Genomic DNA, 21433 nt, shown 5'->3' on the forward strand with positions numbered 1-21433 from the left:
CATAGCGTGTGGCTGGGAGTAGCTTTAGCTTGAGAGGTGGTAGTTTGTATTTGAGTATGCTGTAAGAGGTGGATTGGAATGATAATAAAATGTTTTTTTTCAACCGAAACTGTTATTCTTCTCGCTAGGTAATTTCATTTCTGTGCAATAGGGGCTTCCCATTGTGTGGGAATATACTGGGTATGTTGTTGTACAATAGAGACTCAGACCACACAAGAAATATAAATCACACTAAACGAATTCGGTATGATAAATGCGGCTAAAAAGATACTGACAAAAGAATCATTTTTCATCTTCTTTATGAGATAACATGTGTGTTCGATATGGAGGGAAAATATTTTTAAGGAAACAAATTATTTCTTACTTATTTTCTTGTTTTTAATATGCAAATAGAAAATATTTTTCTAAAAGCATTTGTATATATTTAACACAAAACAATAGGGCTATGCGCATCGATCTATTGTTTAGTTTATGTATTATCGGTTTGGTTTATCTATCTATCTATCGATAGATCAATCTCTCTCTCTCTCTATATGTGTGTGTGTGTATGTATGTATGTATGTTTGTATGTATACATATGTATGTATGTATGTATGTATGTATGTTTGTATGTATATATGTATGTATGTATGTATGTTTGTATGTATGTATGTGTGTAAGCTGGGGCAAAGTACACTACCCAAAATTAGGTCTATGGTGACGGTTTCAAAACCGTTGCAATAGACTAAAAAATCGTTGTCATAGACCTATCGCAACGGTTAGGCAAGCGTCCGATAGGTGGGCGTTGCGATAGATCTATGGCAACGGTTTCTGCGACGGTTGTCTAAACCGTCGCCATAGGTATATCTATGGTGACGGTTCCTGACGGCCGTCGCTATAGATGGACTTATTGCGACGGTTATTTTTTGACTTATCGAGACGGCTGTTATCATCTATTGCAACGGTTATGAACCGTCGCAATAGATTCTATTGCAATGGTTAGTAACCGTTGATATAGAATATATTGCGACGCTTTTGTTATTCTATTGCAGCGTTTTTTGACTACCTATTACAACTATTTCATTACTTATTGCCACGCCTATTTTAATATATTGCAACGGTTACAAATCGTTGCAATAGATACTGTTGCAACGAAGTTGAACCGTTGCAATAGCATCTATTGCGACGACATTAAACCGTTGCAATAACATCTATTGCGACACTTTTGTACTATTGCAACACTTTTTGAGTACCTATTGCAAAGGTTTATTAATCTATTGCAACAATAATTGCCACATGTCATTAAATTGAAACGATTTGTATAAATAGTTGTATTAATGTAAATTTGTATTACATAATAAATTTTAACACAATATATACACATTACAAAACAAAATCATTCATTAATAATCTCATAATTAAAAATATGCAACAAGCTAGTAAATTAAACCCAAAAGTAAAATGTAATCAAGTCCAAATGATTAGTTAAGTTTTTACATACTAGAAAGTTCAAGTCGCAATAAGTTTCAAAAAATTCAACACAAAACTATTGATATTAGAGCATTTATCCATAACCCAAAAATCTTCTTAAGGAAGGTAAATGTTTTCATCATTTTCTTCATTTTGAACACCTATAAAAGGAGAACAAATAATATAAATTAGCACTTAAATAACATCATAAAAAGGACTATTCCACAACAAAATAAGCACATAAACCATGTATAAGTTAGCTAGTGAAGAGGCAAATCCTCTCGACTGTCTAGCTCGTTGAAACAGCAAACTCCCCAAAGTGGTAGGCTTGTATCTTTTCTTCTAGTGTATCTGAATTTACTCTTCCACCAAAAATTGTAGCTTACTCTTTTCTGTAACTACATGTTTATTGAGCTTTTGCAGCTTCTAAGTTGGACCGCGCTATTGATATTCAAATTGTCTAACTTGATTTTTTGTTTCAGGCAGGAGAGATAGTATCCTGCCACCAAGAAAGAAGCAAGAAAGCCTCTATGTCCCTTATACACCTAGAACTTAATCAGCACAGATGAAAAAGGCTCTTTGAAATCCATAAAGTGCGATTCTCAAATCCACATAATTTCACTATAATGCAATATTCAGAATTTGGAATCTTTGCAAGGTTTCCATAAAGTGTGATTCTCAAATTCACATAATTTCACTAGGTCCCAAGCCAACTAAATTCACTTTCAAAAGTACTAATTAGGACTTGGTTTCTGCGTCCAGAAATGGCTCGTAACTGAACAAGCCTGGTACTTCAGCTATCAGTAATATCTACACGTTGATATAAGACAGAACTGCAACAATATGCTTTGCCAAAGAGGATTCCCACTGAAGAAATAACCATTTCTTATTTTAATACACTGAAAAAAAAAACTAAAAGCCTACATAATATCAACAACTGACTTAAGGAAGCACTAGTAAATTCAGAACCGTATACATAAACGCATAGTAGAGATCAAGCTGATGAAACAGCAAACATTGTATTGAAAGGACCAAGTCAAAAATTAGCAGCCAAACACAATCACATCCGAGGGAAGTCACAAGTTCATCATTATAGAGGACGAAATTTATAATTCTCCAAGCACATTTCATGCTCCATCTTCTTTCATAGAGATATACACTATAAGCCACATTTTTAAGCACCATTTTCCCAATTTCTTAAATCTTCCTACAATATAACTTAGGAGAAAAAGAACGAATGTGTATATAGAAAATGACACAAATAGTTCTACAATTTAATAAAAGAAACATATAAGTTTGCAAATAGAAGATCTAAGAATACATACAGCTCATCTACCCAAGACTGTAAGAACAAGGGAAATGGATCATAAGCTACGGTCAGATGATGAAGCTCCCAGCACAAATTCAGAAACCAAAAATATTATTGAAATTTAAATTCTGAATTACTTCCCATTAAGAAAAAGGAGAGGGGGAGAAAAAAACTCACAAAAACACTTCCCTCTTCAATTCGCTGGTGACTCAAAAATAGGTCAAAATTTCCAATTGGAGTACAATGACAAAACTATCTGTCACGTTGAGAAAATGAGATACAAAAAACCAGAGCTGACTGGGAAATGAAGCTAGGATGAAATTGGTTTCAAAAATATTGGGTAATTTAGACCGGGACTACAAGGAAAAGAACAAGAACCTCCCCGTGAAAGAGCAACACCAAAGGACAAATTAATGGACCCTAACTGCTGCTCTTCAGGAGTATATCTAAACATCGTGCCATCTAACAGGAAACTAACTCTTCCACCGATGATCTTTCCATGCAGAAGCATTCTAACTTGTCAAAATGCTTTCGCAATTACGAAATTTAAATGTACAAAACTAGCAAGAGAGTCGATCATATACCCAAAAAAGGCCAAAGGAACAAAATAGCCTGCCAAAAGGTTAACAAAATTAATATAATAACAGCTGAGAACCTGGAATAGACTAATGGAGGTGGGATTAATGGAATAATTACCTGGTTAAGTCCAATTAACTGTTAAAGAGATTTTACAAGAGCACAACAAAAACAGGCCACTCCTAATCCAGCTCTACATTCCAATTAGATATGAATACCTGCTGGCCCAGGTATTTGATCACCATTACTAAGTTCAGGTAATTCATCAGACCTATCAATCACAAGGCAAAATTTCAGTGGTATCTCTATCTGGCAGCCCAGAATTAGAGCCATAACGTGCAAATGCAGCACTTGATTAATGGGCAACAAACTATTCTTAGACCAGTTAACATGTAGAGTACTGACACAAATCCAGAAATTTGATATGTATAGTATAGCATCTACCTTTTAAATGAAAAAGGTATAACAAGCACCGCTTAAAGAAACTTCTCAGTTGGCCCAAGCTTAAAGGGAGGGATCATCTTTATATTCTTTCAGGACACAATACCAAACTAATAATACCAGCCCACAATACCAAAATACTAATACCAAACTTTCACCATCTAATCAGCAACAAACACACACCAAAAGCAATAGAAGTTCTACCAACAGATTGTTACTACTAACAAATCAAAAAATAGAAATTGACCTTGATTGTTACTACCAACAGATGGACGATTTATTGGTTGATTAGAAAGAGCTTCTCATGACGAATGAACATTAAATCCTAGCATATTAGGATCAAGTGTTAATCCTGGATTTAGAAGCCAAAGTTGTGCTATGATGTTCATTGTAACTTCTCGCTCAATGGCATCTCTTTGAGCATTCATTCTTTGTTGAATCCTCTCTTTTAGCTCATCTAATCTCTTCTCCACCATTTCATCTTCTTTTGAAGAGGATCCATAATTATTTGCTTTCTATTTCAAAAAAGTCTTAGTAACCCCGTGTCCGAGTAGTCTTACTCGACCAGGATGATCAAGCCCCATAACTGTTGTGAATGCATCAGTTGATTAAGTACCATATTCACTTTCTTGAGTCTCTACTCTCTCTATTTCATCCTACACATCAAATCCAAGAGCAAGTAAATTAAGTTGATTCAATAATTAAGAAAACAATGATCTTAATCAATTTTGAAATAGAAAATTTCATACTATTTTATTTGCAATCTCTTCAGATGTGTCCTGATATACTCGATCAGGTTTCCTCCTTCTAATAGCCACAAAGAATTTCTTATTCGACATAGCATTAGAATTTTCCTTCTTTTTTTCCTAGTTACATGCAAGTAAGCATTAAAATATTATCAAGTAAACTCAACAAGTTCATAGTAACAATATGAGAAAACACCAACCTCGCGGATTAAAGCAAAACTTATTTTGCCCATAGTGTGCGGATACTTAAGCTTTTTTCTATTTTCTTTGTTAGTCTTGGAAGTATCCTGCAAGTCAGTATTTATGAATAAGTTTTTAATAAAAAGATCGAAGTAGTGAAGGTTTAATCATATAGAATTTTATGCGTTATATCGAAAGAAAGAACAGCGTAAAAAGAAAGATCAGGTGTGATAAATTCAATAATAAATGCATTCTAACAATAATATAACAGTTGTCCATATTGATATCATACCTTTGCTTCTTCTAAATTCCAATACTCAAGGAGATCCTCAAATACAAGTTCTAGAACAGATGTAGGCCTTTTTGCCCTTCGAATTTCATCATTGGTGTACGCATAAAAGTGATCTTTCTTGAATCTGGACCTATACCCTCTAAATGCTGCATCAATTGATCTCATAACCCATTCTTTCCCGTTGTTAGAAATGTCATATTTCTCCTATAATTTGGTTGAATTGGGTTAGTGTAAAAATTGTGAAAATCATTCAAGTAGAAATCAAAATATTGAGAACTTAGAACCTGAATATAGCTCCACATATCATCGTGTGTCTTCAACTTTGTCAAACTGAGATTAAGAGGACAAAATGTCCCGCTCCTTGCCAATGTGACAAAAAAGCTAGAAAATTCAGTGACCACAGCTTTAGTTGGACCAATAGGCTGGTTCAACTCATTTAGCAGTATTAGTTGACGGTCATTCCATCCTCTTTTTCTTTTATTAGTTGAAGGGCATGCAATAAGATCAACAATAAAATTACTAAAATGCATATAATTTTTGAAATAGTATGAACTAAAATATATATATATATATATATATATATATTCTTGCCTTCTCCAGATTGTTCATTTTCTTGTAAATTTGGAAGTTATGACTGAGCTTGCCGGACTCATTCAATTATGGGTTGTAATGCACGAATGGTGGAGTCTGGAAATTCTTGTCGCACTTGCTCCTCTACTGGTGTTGGTGATGCAAGAGAGGTGAAATTCGGACACACCTATTGCACTTGTTCTGATACCTAAGATATAGTTGGCACTTGTTACACTTGTTATTGTACTTGAGATATATGTGGAATGATGTTTGCCTTCTCCTTTTGCTTTTGATTCTTTTTCTTTGCATTTATGCATCCTGTGTTCTTCTTCTTCTTGTGTTCTAGTATTTGTTTGTTTCGTAGAGCTGCTAGTGATCCAACTGAAAGAAAGTTTTTAGCTTTCTGATGATTTCTCGAACACCCTTGCTTATTCATGATTCTTTAAGTCTCTGTAAGATCAAGAGAAAAAATGTAATGTCAAGCTGGTTACCAAATTACCTTCCATATTCAAAAATTAGACCCAAATTAATGTACCAGTAATTCTACCAAGAACTGCCCTTTACATGACAAATTTTAAGACATAACAGTGTCTTTTTTGGTTATCGTAGTAAGAGTAAATTTTCTTCACAAGCAGTGTGGCATATATTCATTGACAAGCTATCAAATTTAGAAGCATATCAAAATCTACCAAAGGGCTTGCTAAAAGTGATATTGGAATAGTGATTGTAACAGACCAATAACTATCGTGGGAATATAATGCAATTGTCTCGGCTTAGGTGTTAAAGATATCAGAACTAATAATGTATTAATGACCATACATATAATTGGAATGTCCATTAAGACGTGAGAAGAAGCCATTTTTCCCTGAATGTGCCATTTCCCTTGAATCCACAACCAAACCTGACCCGAACAAACCCATAGTCGTACTAATCCATGGCTTCGCTGGTGAGGGAACTGTCACATGGAAATTTCAAATAGGTGCATTAACTAAAAAATACTCTGTTTATGTACCTGACTTACTTTTATTTGGGGGTTCAATAACAGATAAGTCAAACCGATCACCGGGATTTCAAGCGGAGTGTTTAGGGAAAGGTTTAAGGAAACTGGGAGTGGAGAAGTGCATAGTTGTTGTATTCAGTTATGAAGGAATGGTGGCATTTAAGATGGCAGAAATGTTTCCATATTTAGTGAAAGCACTAGTTGTATCTGGTTCCATTTTGGCAATGACTGATTCGATTAGTACTGCGACACTTATTATTGATTAAAAAAAGAAAACAAAAAGAAATGATCCTTACAAGTATGTCTTGACCAACACTTCCCAAACGACTGCAAAAGTTATGCAGAATGGCAAAACAGCCAAAGTAAGATATGAGAATGCAATAAAAAAAATGGGTACTTTAATGAATGACTTCTCGGTACGCTTAACCACCTGAAACAATTAGATATTCATCCTGTAACAGAACTTCCAACAGTGTTCTCAGAAGAAGAACTTCAAATACCGAATCTAAATTCTAATTGAATTATGGGTGTTCTCAGTGACCAATACTTTTATATATGGGTGCAAATGTTGAGGCTATGCTATTCACATTGGATTGGATTGGCATAAGACAATAATTTTGCTTATCATATCTTGTATACACATCATAGAAGAAGTAACATTTTCAACATTGTCCCTCCTAATCCTGGTCACATAAAATTACGAAAATAATATGCTAAATAACTTTCTCACCTGAGCAGGAAAGCAAGATTCACAAGGGTTCTTGTCCAGGCAGACAGACCAATGTTTGAGCCACCAAAGCTAGCAACCTGTAGCAGTTTAAGCATTAGCTCGATGAATAAAAAAGGAGAACAGTGTGATAGTAGTAATACAAAATTCATCCATTTACATTCAACCATGTAATGCAAATAGTGTAGAGATACAGACCTTAAAAACTCTGTGAAACTGATGAGCTGAGTAGTTGTACAACAAAAGAGGCAATCCAGGTGTGATTTTCCTAACAGAGTCACTGTAACATGGTGGAAATCCTGAAATATAATCGTAGTGGTAGACATTAGACAAAAGCACCAATCTTGAAAGAACAAAGAGCGTAAAATTTCACTCATCCAATGTATTAAACAGAAGCATAAATCCCAAAATTCAGGTTGATTATATAAATCTTTTGCACTAATTCTACTCTATTTAGATACAACTCATCCAAAACCAATATTTTCAAACCAAACAACCCCTAAAGTACCATCAGATCACCCAATTCCTCTTGGAACTCATACAGATTTTGCCATTTCGATACACAGAAACTGAATAACAACACCATCTAACTAAAAACAACAACATCTAACTACAAACAACACAATAATACAAATCAAGAAAAAAAATCTTACTACAAACAACAAATTGTCAAAAAATAAAGATTAAAGTAAGATATTGAGACGTAATGTTCTCTATATATTGAGAATTAAAGTGATCAACTTTGTAAACAAGCATGGATATAAAATACATATGAAAATAAAATTTGACACTCACAAAAAAAATGAAACTAATGATGAGCATATATTCAAAAGAACTTTTTTGTTTAATCATCTGCCTCCATCCAATCCCAAACAGTATCGTCAAACTCATCCTCGTCTTTTGATGTTTCCACAACTATATCTTTTGAATTTTCTTCAGTAGATGGAATATCAACAACAACAACAGCTCCATCTTCTCATACCTATCTAAAGTCACCCTCATCTAATCTAGTTAAGGGACCAATTTTATCATTAGGCTTCCTCCGATATGTTTCTCCTATATTAGGGAAATTCTCTTCCTCTAGATCATACAAATCAACAGGGACTTTATTCCTTGCATAATAAACATCTTTCTCAATTGGATCCACAACATAAAAAACTTGATAAACTTGTGATGCCAACACAAAAGGATCATCTTGACTGCATAACTTGTTGAAGTATACCCGAGTTAACCCATACTTATCTACTTCATTCTGATGCCAATCACATTTAAACAGGACAACACTAAAACAACCATAGTTATCAATCTCAATGATATCTCGAATGACTCCATAATAAACCACCACTCCATCTATGGGATTTTGGTCCCTAGCACTAGCAAAACTATCAGTTGTTGATGATAAAGCTACTCCACTATTCTGAGTCTTGCGTGAGGCATCCCGATCTTTTGTATGAAATTGATATCCATTGATGAAATATGCGCTATATCTCTTGGCCACCATATTAGGCCCCTTAGATAGCCATTTTAAATGATGGGATACTTCAACATTTTTAACTTTCTTTTCAAACCAACTGCTGAATTCACGACTATGATTTCTTGCTCTTACACATGCATTAGATCTAGTATGACTACTCAATGAGTTTTTATGTTCCCTGCAATCAAGAATATTGAAAATATTATTACTAGGTCATTATAAATAGATGTTTATGTACCTTATCATAAATAAGCGAATGAAGTTTAATGGTTAAATATCTTACTCAATGAACTTTTCCACTTCTTCATCTCCCGTGTTAAAAAGGACATATCGATGTGCTTCATAACATAACTTTACATCCATCAAAAAAGTGCAATTTGTTTTATTCTCACTTACAATTGGATGACCATTCTTAGGGAATATAGGGGATAAATTTAGAATGGATTCCTCATCTTCAGTTTGGTACCTACTAAATCACGTCTTCACACCATCATGTAGGTATCTTGAACAAAAAGTCAAGCAATCTTCAACCAAATAACCTTCTGCTATTGATGCTTCTGGGCATGATCGATTACGAACGAGCCCCTTAAGGTTACATAGGGACCTCTCAATGGAATACATCCAGCGAAGATGAATAGGACCCTCAAGCTTAATTTTATTTACTAAATGAACAGGAAAATGTAGCATTATATCAAAAAATGCTGGATGAACAATCATTTTAAGGTTAGATGTAATTTCACCAATTTTAGACTCCAGTTTTTCAAGATATCTCGGTCAAATTACCTTACTACATATGGCTCTAAAAAAATTTCACAACCTAATCAATGTCAATGGAACATTCCTAGGTAACACTTTTCTAACAGCAACCTGTAGCAAGTGATGCATTATAAAATGAGCCTCATGACTCTTGTACCCCGAATATCTTTATCTCCTTCATATTCACGCAATTTGATATATTTGAAGAACACCCTTTAGGTAATTTGACATTTTTCAAGACGCTACAAAACGATTTTTTCTATTCCGGTTCCATGGAGAATGAAGATTGAGCCAAACTTACATTTCCATTACTATCTTTTATCGGTTGTAGCTCCTCTCGTATTCCTATTTATTGTAAGTCATATCGAGAATTTACATAATCCTTTGACTTTCCATCTATCTCCAATAAAGTCCCAAGCAAACTATCACATATATTCTTTTCTATGTGCATTGGATCAAGATTTTTCCTCAATTTATTATCTGGCCAATATGACAATTCAAAAAGATAGATCTTTTCTTCCAAGGACCCTTATTATCTCGAGACCTTTTCTTTTTGCCCTTTCTAAAAACATTGTTAAATTTATGCAACTCTTCAAGCACTTCTATACCCGACAAAGGAATTGGTGTGCGTCTATGTTCCTCCTTACCATCAAATGACTTCTTATCTTTTCGCAGTGCATGATCAAGTGGCAAAAATCTCCGATGACCCAAATAACACATCTTTCGACTATATTTGAGATATTGAGAGCATTTGTTATGATTGCAAGTAGGGTATGCCAATTTTACCTTAGTGCTCCATCCTGAAAGCATTGCTAATGCTGGAAAATCACTAACTGTTCACATTAAGGTTTCACGCAGTTTGAATGTTTGTTTGGTTTCAGCATCATAAGTATCTATTCCAGATTCCCATAGTTTATTTAATTCATCAAGCAGTGGTTGCAAATACACATCCATATCATTTCCAGGAGAAGATGGGCCTGGAATGATCATTGACAACATAAGATACTCCGTCTTTATGCAAATCCATGGTGATAAATTATAGTTTATCAGCATAACAGGACACGTGCTATGAGAAATACTCATTGTTCGAAATGGATTGAAACCATCACTCGAGATACCTAACCTAACATTATGAGGATCTCTAGAGAAGTCTGGATACAAATGATCAAAATCCTTCTATGTTTGGCCATCAGCGGGATGCCTTAGATTTTCGCCATTTGGTCGTTCATTAGCATGCCATTTCATTGCAATAGCTGTTTCAGGACACATGAACATCCTCTTAAGCCTAGGCTTTAAGGGAAAGTATCTTAAAACCTTTACAGGAATTTTAGAGATTGCATTGGTTGAGGCACCACCAACACTCTTCCATCTAGAAGTCCCACATACAGAGCAAATCTCATCTTTCTCATTGTCCTTCCAAAATAACATGCAATCATTAGGGCACACATGTACTTTTTCATAATCAAGACCCAAATCTCTTATCACATTTCTAGCCTTATTGAAAGACTCTGGTATTTGAGCAAAGGGAAAGGCCTCTTTTATCAACATTAAGAGATCTGAAAATGTTGTGTTACTCAACCCATGCAATGATTTAAATAAGAATAATCGATTGGTGAAACTCAGCTTACTAAAATTCTCACACCCAGGATATTATTGTTGTTTTCCTTCCTCTAATAATTTAAAAAATGTAGTTGCATCTTTAGGTAATCCCTCTCCAACTTCTTCTCCATGCCTCGATTCAGCATCTATATTTCTATATGTATCGTGAAGTAGTCCATCAATATCATCACGCATATTAGAACCTTCATCATCATTGATTGGATGATGTGTCTTTCTCGAGGAAGCATTTTCTCCATGGAAAGTCCATTTGGTGTAACTAGGAAGAAACCCTCTAGAAAGCAAGTGATCCTCCACCACATCTCTATAACACTAATGTTGATTTTTGCAGTTTTTACAAGGATATAGTATCTCATTTCCTTGAGCATCTCTTTCAAACGCCTTTTTAAGAAAATATTTCACTCTACGCTCGAACTCATTAGACTATATTAAACAATTCATCCAACTTTTATCTTCATTATCCATTAAGATCCTACATATATATAACACAAAAAATCACCAAAATTATGATTCGTGCTAAGCTAAAATATAAACATTGTCAACCATGTGAAACAAGCAGCCAAGAAACTTGCACAAATATTTTAACAAGTTTAATAGACATAAGCAATCCATACTAAGAAGACTTCACCGAATAGAAGAACAAAATTATTAGGATTTTGAGATTGCAAACTTAACAACATCTCTTATCTAGGTTGCTTAGACTCTTCAAAAATGTGAACCAACAATAACAATATCAATGAACTCAAGTAGCATAACTAGAACTCACAAGAAATCAATCCAAAAAAACTATAATCAAGTAAATATACTTACAACAACAACAATATACCCAGTGTATTCCCACATAGTGGGATCTGGAGAGGTTAGAGTGTACAAAGACCATACCACTACCTCAGGTGAAGTAGAGAGGTTGCTTCTGATAGACCCCCGGCATAGCACCGATAATAGTATAACAAACACAAAAGATAAGTACATATAAACTAGTACAGTATGCAAAATAAACTAACAGTATAACAGATACAAAAGATAAGTGCATATTGCAAACTAAACTAACACCACTAGCCACAAGATAATACTATAACTACAACATCATGAACAGAAACTTCAGACACAGAAGAACTCTCCCCTTCTATTACTGACGCACTCTCTCCCAATAACCCTCTACCCTAATCCACATCTTCTACACCTTCCTATCAAGGGTTATATCCTCCCTTTCATAATTAATGAAATCTGAGCACTTATCCCACTTAAAGGAGCGGTCGTGCATATTTTAAAAGTGTGACCTGGAGGTCAACTGTTAATGAAACTGGAATGAAGACCATGTCAAATCACGACTCACATCTCAATCGAGGCAAGATAAATGATTTAATCCTACCTATCTAAGTCTTATAGGAAGAGTTACCTATCACTTATATTAATAGGGGCTATATGTACCAAATCGAATAGTCTAGGTGCATAAAGTTGCCAAACACCACCAATTAAGCTATAACCTAAAGACAAAATTAGAATGAAATGGATGACCACCTACAAAATTAGAATGAAATGGATGACCACCTACTTGACTTCCAAATGTATCATTTCAAATCCTATCCTATTCCCAAAATGAGCTGGTTAACATCTTAACTCAGGTGAAAGACACTCATTTTTTGATAGGTTATGCGTACTTCTACCAATTATTTTCAAGTTGTAAATGGTTTCATTAAACAAATTATTGCTATAATAAATTGAATTCATTTTATTAAAGAAATAATTTTCCTTGTACCTAGGAGGATGTCCTAGTGTTGCACTGGTGAGGCATGGGAGTAACAACTTGAAGATTCCAGGTATGTATCCTAGCTACAACACTTGGTAGGAGCCCATCTGATCCATCCTAGGTGGAAAGGATTAACTCCGCAAAGAATGCTTGTGAATTGAACAAATTATTGAGGTGAGTGAAAGCACAAGAAATTACAGCAAAAATAGTTTTCCAAAAATTACATGAGCTTCTTTTGTTTAATAAGGACCCATCTAATAGAAAATTATCATACGTTTTCTATTATTGAACCAAAGTTCATCAAGAGCAGCAGAACATTCCTGGTATCAATGAAATCAACCTTGCATATAACTCTCAAATACTGATCAACCAATAGGCTATAAATATTCACTAGTTTACAGCATAGTCCAAAATCAGCTTGGCTCTTGTTGCTATTACAGAGATCAAAAATGAATTACCTATTTAAGTATTTTCAAAGTAACAGGCTAAAGATCATCCTTTCCATAGACATCATTTCTCATCATCATTTCTCATTAATCTGAAAAGCCACATAAATAAGAATAACAATCTAAACATAGAAACTACTTATAGACAAATTAAATCAATAATTAAGACTACAACAATTAAAACTCTAATCAGTAACGCTCATCTTCCTCAACTTTTGGTTGTCAATATAATACATTACGACATCTTCCCCAACATAACGACCGTAATTAGTAGAATTACAAGGATAAAACAAAAATTTCACGCAATCAAATAAACCCAAGAAAAACCCAAAATCCCAAAAAATTAGGGCAAAGTCATAGAAGAATAAAACTAACCTTAAAATTCCAAAATTGAAGCAATTGAAGTGCAAATTTGAGAGAAATTACTGTGCAAAATTCATCTGCCTTTCCAACACAAATCGATTTTTAAAGCGGTGACAGTAAATCCCACAGAGCTCACCACCGGCAGCTCACTATGAGATCATCTCCACAAGATTGAATCATTTGTAGCAACTGTAGTGACTGTCGTTAGAGATTTTAGCGAATAGTACACCGGCATCCCTAATCATCGATTGTAACGAGTCTATCAGCTAATGAAAGAGTACCTGACAGTCCTAATTATTGATTGTAGCGATTCTATCATCTAATCAAAGAGAAAACTTAGCAGCCTTAATAATCGATTATTACAGCAATATCAGCTAATCGAAGAGAAAACTTGGCAGCCCTAATCGTCGATTATTGTAGCGATGCTGTAGGTTTAAGCTAAGAGAAAGTTGGCAGCCTAATCGTCGATTATAATATAGACATCCCATAGGTTTAGAGCTAAGAAAGAAATAAAATTGTACAATATGAAAGTTTAAGCTATAGGTTTATTAAAATGTTTTTTTTTTGGCGGAATAAATGAAATTTTTTTGTGAAAATGGAGGAAATAAAATAAGCATTGCTATAGCTTATTTTATTTAGCTATTGCAATGCTTATGGTCAAAAGCAACAGTTATAATGTTAAATTATAGCTAATAGAACAATAATTTTTGGCAACGCTTGAGACCGTTGCAATAGACCATCTATTGCAACGCTTTGTTAATCGTCGCCAAAAAGTACGTTGCAATAAGGATAATTTCCAGTAGTGGTAGTAATTTAGTATATTATTATTGGGTTATCGATTTACCCCATAACCCAATAAGAAAAAATTAAAACTGATCAATAACCCAATTAAAAAAATTATAAAATTTTTAACCCAATAACAATAAACTAATAACATTTTTATCGATTCGGTCTATTAGTTGGTTCTATTTTTACACACTGTTACAAAACAATGAGAACTAGTAGAGGTAGAATGAATCATAATTACAAAAAGAAAAAAAATACTATTATATAATAAAGATAAAATATCAATATTAAACTTAAAGAAAGGAGAGAATATGAGAGAATTTTAGTAGATTCATGTTTACTACTTGGATTTATATATAAAAATGTATAAAAGAGTGACTATTTTTGTAGCACCAATCTTGCTCCCTAAGCTTGTTAAGCTTGACATCAAGTTGGCAATTTGACCAACTAACTTTGTTGTTCAAATCCAATTTGAACAAGTAACTTTGGTATTTAAATCCAACTTGAATAAGTAGCTCATGGTGTTCAAATTCAATTTGGCTACTAACTATTAGCTCTCATTACATTCACACGTATATATGTCACATGACATCCATATTATATAACGCCCCACCTCCCACCCTCTATAGATGTCCATTAATAGATAATGTATCTCGCTAAAGACTTACTAGGAAAATTCAATGAAAAAATTCTAGTGAAGAAAAAAGAGTACACACATCTTATAATACGTCTTTAGTGTTGCCTCATTAAAAACCTTACCAGGAAAATTCGATGGGGACAAAACCTTGGTTAAGAAAAAAATTATACATTGCATATTTCACTCCCCCTGATGGAAACTTCAATTTAATGACTTGAATCTCTGCATCCCAATCTTATGCACCATCTTCTTGAAAGTTTTAGTTGGCAGAGACTTGGTGAATAAATCAGCAATATTATCATTTGAATGAATTAATCGCACATAGGTATCACCATTCTTCTGGAGCTCGTGTGTGTAGAAAAGCTTTGGAAAAATGTGTTTCGTTCTATCTTCTTTTAGGAATCCTCCCTTTAACTGTGTTATGCATTATCTTCATATAAAATCATAGACACTTTATCACATTTCAAATCATATTTTTCTTGAATGAAATGTATCATGGATCTCAACCACATGTATTCTCGACTTGCATTATGGATAGCAATTCTCTCAGCATAATTTGATGAAGTGGTCATGATAGACTGCTTTGTAGATCTTCAAGATATGACAGTACCCCATATATGAACACATAGCCTATTTGAGACCTAACTTTATGTGGGTCAAATAGGTACCCTATATCAGCATAACCAACAAGATCAGGACTACAATTGTTAGAATAAAATAAGACTAGATCATTAGTCCCTTTTATATACCGTAATATGTGTTTGATCCCATTCTAATGTCTCCTAATAGGATAAAAACTATACTTTACTAATAAACTAACCAAAAAGGCAATATCAGGCTTTATAGTATTAGCAAGATACATTAGTGCACCGATTGCACTAACATATAGTCCTTCAAGACTAAGAGTTTTCTTGTTCTTTTGTTGCAGTCGGAATGTGTCCTTATTCACATCACGTGATCGAACATCCATCGAAGTATTTAATGGATGTGTTTCATCTATATAAAATCTCTTTAACACCTTTTCTGTATAGGCAGATTGATAGACAAATATCCCATTTGTCAAATGTTTGATTTTCAAATCAATATATTATTTTGTTCTTCCAAGAACTTTCATCTCAAATTGCTTCCTTAAATAAGTAATTGCCTTTTGAAGTTCTATTAGAGTTCCAATGAGGTTTATGTCATTAACATATACTTCCTCCGTCCTAAATTATCCATCTCAATTTTTCTAATTTGATTTCTTATTTTATTTGTGTTTTTTCATTAATCAAGACAAGATAATTTTTTTTTCATTATACCCTTAGTAATTGATTACTCCTTGTTACTAGCATTGAATTATCAAATTTTGCAAAGACTTTGGTAATCCTATAATCCTAATTATCCATGCAAAAAGTGCTTTGGTATTAGTCATATAATAACTCCATCAATATTGGAACTAACAACATGACAAAATTAATAGGAGAAAAATAGTAAAGTTACATTATCAATGATTATTTTCTTAATAGTTGTGTCATCTCAATATGGGTCGGGTAATTTGGACGGAGGGAGTATAACAAGTACAACAAATTCCGACATTATTTTCTTTCTCAAAACACATGGAAAAATGTTTCATTTGTACAATCTTCTTTCAATGAATACTCACTAAGATAGTTATACCACATACGTTCAGATTGCTTCAAACTATATGATGATCTTTGCAATTTAATTGAATACATTTCTCAAGACTTCGAACTATATGCTTCAGACATTTTATATTCTTCAAAAATTTTCATGTATATCTCATCATTAGAGAAGAGACACACTTTAATGATGTGATATAGATAATTTATCCTAATGTAAGTCTTACTTAGTTTGATGATATAACAGTTACTTAATGATCAATTACAAATAAATAATGAGTTTGTGATATATTTCAATTTATTAATGCTAAAACAAGCCAGTAATATATCAGAATACGATTTCACATGTGCTAATAATTGTTTAAACAAATAACATATACTATATGTTCTAATCTTATATACAACTTTGTATTACAATCCATCTTCACAATGATAATATCTATATTAAATGTTAATCTATTAATAATTTAGTATTGATACAAAAATCTTTAATAATTGATATGAAATATGCATATAATGCATGCATTGCATTTAAGTTTGTAAAAGCCAACGATTTGTTTACATTTCAAACGTTATCTCTATAGTGCTTATATTCAATAAAACAAGTATTACAACAAAACGAAGGAAGAAATACTAATTGGATCAACTTCTTCTACATGATCAATTATCAATTTAAAATTACTAATTTTCTTTCTAAATTCTTATATTAATTGTTATACAAACACATCTTTTAAATACTATTTATGTTATTTTAAAAAAATAAATATTTTTATTAACACGAGGGACATATGTGAGGCGCGTACGCTAAGAATGGTAAAAAAGTGTGTGAAAAAAATTATATTTATTAAAAAATTTAATAAACAAATTATATATATATATATAGAGAGAGAGAGAGAGAGAGAACAAAAAGAAACTAAGAAAGAAATAATAGATTCGACCAAACACTTAAGCATGATAATTTATCAATTTATAATTTATAATTTTGTTAAAAAAAATATTATTGATTGTTACACAAATACATTCTTTAAAATATTATTTATTTATTTTTAAAAATTTATTCTTATTAATATGAGGGACATCTGTGAGATTTGTATGCTAAGACTAGTAATAAAATACTTGACAGAACTTATATTTATTTATTATGAGATCTTATAAACAAGTTTACATCTTTAGGATAATTATTACCACAAATTTATATAATTTGAAGCAAAAAATATTAAGCTAACTATAATATTTATTATCAAGTAATTCTTTTGTGATGATAAGATTACTATTGTAATAATAACTCTAAATGTGTGCCAAAAAACTTACGATTTAGCTAAGTCAATTTGTTGTAACAATAAACTTGCAGTTATTTGGGTAGTTATATATACCACAAAATTTTATAACTTGAAGAAAAAAAGTTATTTATCTTATAAGATTTTGCTTCAAGTATTTTTTTTTTGTGGATATAAGATTACTACTTTATAATAGCTTCAAACTCGTGGCAAAAACATACAATTTAGCTACAATATTTTATTGTAACAATAATTTTATAGCTATTCAGATGTTTATTACCACAAACTTTTACATATTGAAGAAAAAATATTTATTTAGTTATAATATTTTGTTTCATTTTTTGTGTGTGGTTATAGGACTACTGTTACAATAACTTCAAACTCGTAGCAAAAAGGTACAATGTTGCTACGATATTTTACTGTAGCAATAAATTTAAAGATATTTCTGTAATTATTGTCACAATTTTTTATGACTTGAAGCAAAATAATAAATATAGCTATAATATTTTATTTCAATTAATTTTTCGTAGCTTTAAGATTACTATTGCTACAGTGACTTTAAACTCATAGCAAAAACGAATGATTTAGCTACAATATTTTATTGTAGCAATAACTTTGTAGCTATATGAGTAACTAGTTTAGTGTACGTGCTTTGCAGGTGTATATATATATTAGTCAATGAAAAATATATTATTATCTTTAGTTATCTCACGTAGATAAAGTTTCTGCTTAAACAAACAAAAAAAAAACATAAAAACCTTTAATTTTTTCACCACATAATAGTGAATTGTTATGTGGTCTTCTTCATTCATCGACAACATCACTTGTTTCGTTTAATATTTCAACCAAGTAAAAGACATAAAAACTTGTCAAAAAGGGACAAATTTCATCTCACCTACACTTAAGTCAAGAAGTGATTCTTATAAAAAAAGAACACTAAAAATACACAGCGTTTGCTTATGTTTGAAGAGCAAATAAGTTGGTCTATGAGCTCCAACCCTCAGTTGCAACCTTACAATTCAATGTTCTTATTTCATATGAATTACTACTACACCATTAATTTTAAGAATAATTAGGACTTAAAAAACAATTTAATTAGCATCAAAATTAGAATTTCTTGTAAATCCTTGTTTGTTATAAGACGACTTCTCTATTTCCTTCTTAAGCTAGCATGTCAATTCATCTTTTAATCAGTACGTCATCTTAATCATATGCTTCACAAAGATCTATCTTCACCTGCACAATATGGATTTACCTTGACTTGCATAAAAAGTACTAAAAAAACAATCAATAATAAGTGTTGTGCATTTAGTCATATACCGTTTGATGAAGGTGAGAAGGCCTAATAACTGTACGAAGACAACAAACATACATATTGATGAGAGGAAAGTAAAGAAAAAATAATATTATTCAAGAAATAATCGTTATACATAAAAAATAATATTATTTAAAAATTTGTGGAGATATTAACCATGTCACAACTTAATTATAAATGTATTATGTCAAAATAAGTCAAATAGTATCATATTTTAACACGTCATAATGCTACGGAACCTAGACCTATCTAACTGTTTACTGTGACAAGTTCGTAAGGCCATGGTGGCTCTCTTACTTTGCTATTCTCATGATAATTAGACCATTATGTGAATATCCTTATATGTCCCTTAATAATTCCTTTTATATTACAATATCAAATAGCCAATACAACACATGATACTCATAACCCTCTTAATCATATAATCAACAAACAGTTACATGTTACGATCATAAACCCCTAAATCGTATTCCTAAATATGATATATGATCCTCAGACTTAATGCGGAATGTTTTGTACATCAATTAAAATTATTAAACTCAAATAATTATAAGTAATTGTTCATAATTTTAATAAAAAAGGTCATTGAAAAATATACTTATAATAACACTTACAAGAATACTCGTGAGTTAAGCCTGCATGAAGAAACAATGCTTCCATCATTCCTCTTCATAGTAAACTCATGATCACTCAAATTGTTATTTACCAGTAATGTGAATACTTGTTTCTTTTCGTTCGATCAATAATATAAATTGGTATCTCTCCTTTATTATTCCTCTCCCAAATAATTTAATTTTTCCGACAGGAATGAGCTTAAAGTCTAGTATAAGGGGTAAAGATTATAACCATTTATCAATTTAAATCCTTCCAACTTAGAAGTGCTTAAGTTTAGACTGTTTAGTAGGAACATAGACATTTACATCAGACGTAGTTTTTGACACACTTCTAGCCTTCCAAGTTAATTCCAATATAAATCCTTATCGAGTATGTTCTTAATCTGTATAAATTAATAAAGCTGCATCCTCTCTATAATTCCATTATGCGCATGATATTTGTGTTTTCGCACGTAATATCTAAATTGAGCGGAAAAAAGATGAAAATATGAAAGATTGTGAAAGTACTTGAAACAACAAAATTTGTGTTTCAGCTAGCCTTCTAAACAATTTCTTTCATCATTAATCTTTGATACACCATCACTTGATTTGTACCCCATACATAGTTTATCTAGAAAATATTTTGTGGATTCTACGATCAATATCAACTTATAACTCACACTTGAATGAGTCAAATGAAAATTTAAAGCTTTTTTGTCCGAATTCTCAGTCAAGTTTACTGTCTGAATCTTAAAATTCAAATGTTCCATATAAATGTGAAAAATTCTTTTTAATGTGTGTATATTGTAATTGAATTTCTTAACTTCTTCCTGGATTTAATTCTTTATACTTTACCTTTTCTTTAATGAAAACCATGCTCCACCACTCCTAAAAGGGACAAGTCCATTACAAGAAAATATGAATTTGAATGCCTATTTGGGTTATGCCAATTCTAGTAATTAGGGTCATTTGCTCACTTGTAATTGGTTTACCTTCTTCATTGTTTGACCAACTAACAATCCCATTGAGCGAACTTTTTTTAATTTTATTTCTTTAACAAATAACAACCATCTTGATTCCTCTTTCTCACTCTTTAGTATTCATTCTATAGCTTTTGAAATCAAGGCATCCAAAATCTCTACAGAACTTATTACTTAGACAAATATCTGCACAATCTGCAGAGTCAATATGCATTATCTAGTGTAGATAGTACTACACATCACTACTTAGATAACACAGAATAACGATTATATGGGAATAATTTTTGTTGAAGAAATGGTAAGAAAGCACACCTTTAAGTTAGAACTCTATCTCTTAGACGTACAACGACCATTAAGTTAATAGGGCACGGGTTTTCATTTATATATTTTTTGAGGCAGAGCAAGTTGTTGTGTAACACATTCAGTTGACAACAAGTTCATGACATGTGAAACCAAAGCATCTACGCCTTCAAAATCATTAGGACTGTCATCATAAAGTTCTTCTATGTAAAACCTAGGAATAAGATGCA

At 32.3% G+C, this 21433-nt stretch overlaps 1 protein-coding gene across 6 annotated transcripts; it reads right to left on the minus strand.

Moving 5' to 3' along the window:
• Nucleotides 1-1378: 1378 nt before the first annotated feature.
• On the minus strand, nt 1379-14207 carry LOC107852794. 6 transcript variants are annotated; one of them, XR_007057676.1, is made up of 8 exons: nt 13978-14207; nt 13709-13894; nt 13346-13425; nt 7489-7589; nt 7294-7370; nt 5278-6013; nt 4994-5197; nt 3839-4431 (listed from the first exon to the last, which is right to left on the minus strand). XR_007057676.1 is itself a non-coding variant. In XM_047415299.1 (4 exons), exons 1-3 carry the CDS (start codon nt 5521-5523, stop codon nt 4384-4386), a joined length of 498 nt encoding a protein of 165 aa, XP_047271255.1. In that variant the 5' UTR covers nt 5524-5558; the 3' UTR covers nt 1379-1610; nt 4023-4383. The 6 variants fall into 6 exon arrangements, 2 of the variants coding, with proteins under 2 accessions (XP_047271255.1, XP_047271254.1); XR_007057675.1 differs by having other exon boundaries at nt 13709-14206; XR_007057677.1 differs by lacking the exon at nt 13346-13425 and having other exon boundaries at nt 13709-14205.
• Nucleotides 14208-21433: the final 7226 nt, after the last annotated feature.

The sequence above is a fragment of the Capsicum annuum genome, chromosome 7, assembly GCF_002878395.1.
Source record: "Capsicum annuum cultivar UCD-10X-F1 chromosome 7, UCD10Xv1.1, whole genome shotgun sequence".
Lineage (NCBI taxonomy): Eukaryota > Viridiplantae > Streptophyta > Magnoliopsida > Solanales > Solanaceae > Capsicum > Capsicum annuum.

Coding starts and splice junctions, on each gene's coding strand:
- LOC107852794 (XM_047415299.1), bottom strand. CDS start 5,523: ATGCATTTTAGTAATTTTATTGTTGATCTTATTGCATGCCCTTCAACT. Junction 5,198..5,277: donor ATATGTGGAGCTATATTCAG/GTTCTAAGTTCT, acceptor ACCAAATTATAG/GAGAAATATGACATTTCTAA. Junction 4,432..4,993: donor GGAATTTAGAAGAAGCAAAG/GTATGATATCAA, acceptor TTTGATGTGTAG/GATGAAATAGAGAGAGTAGA.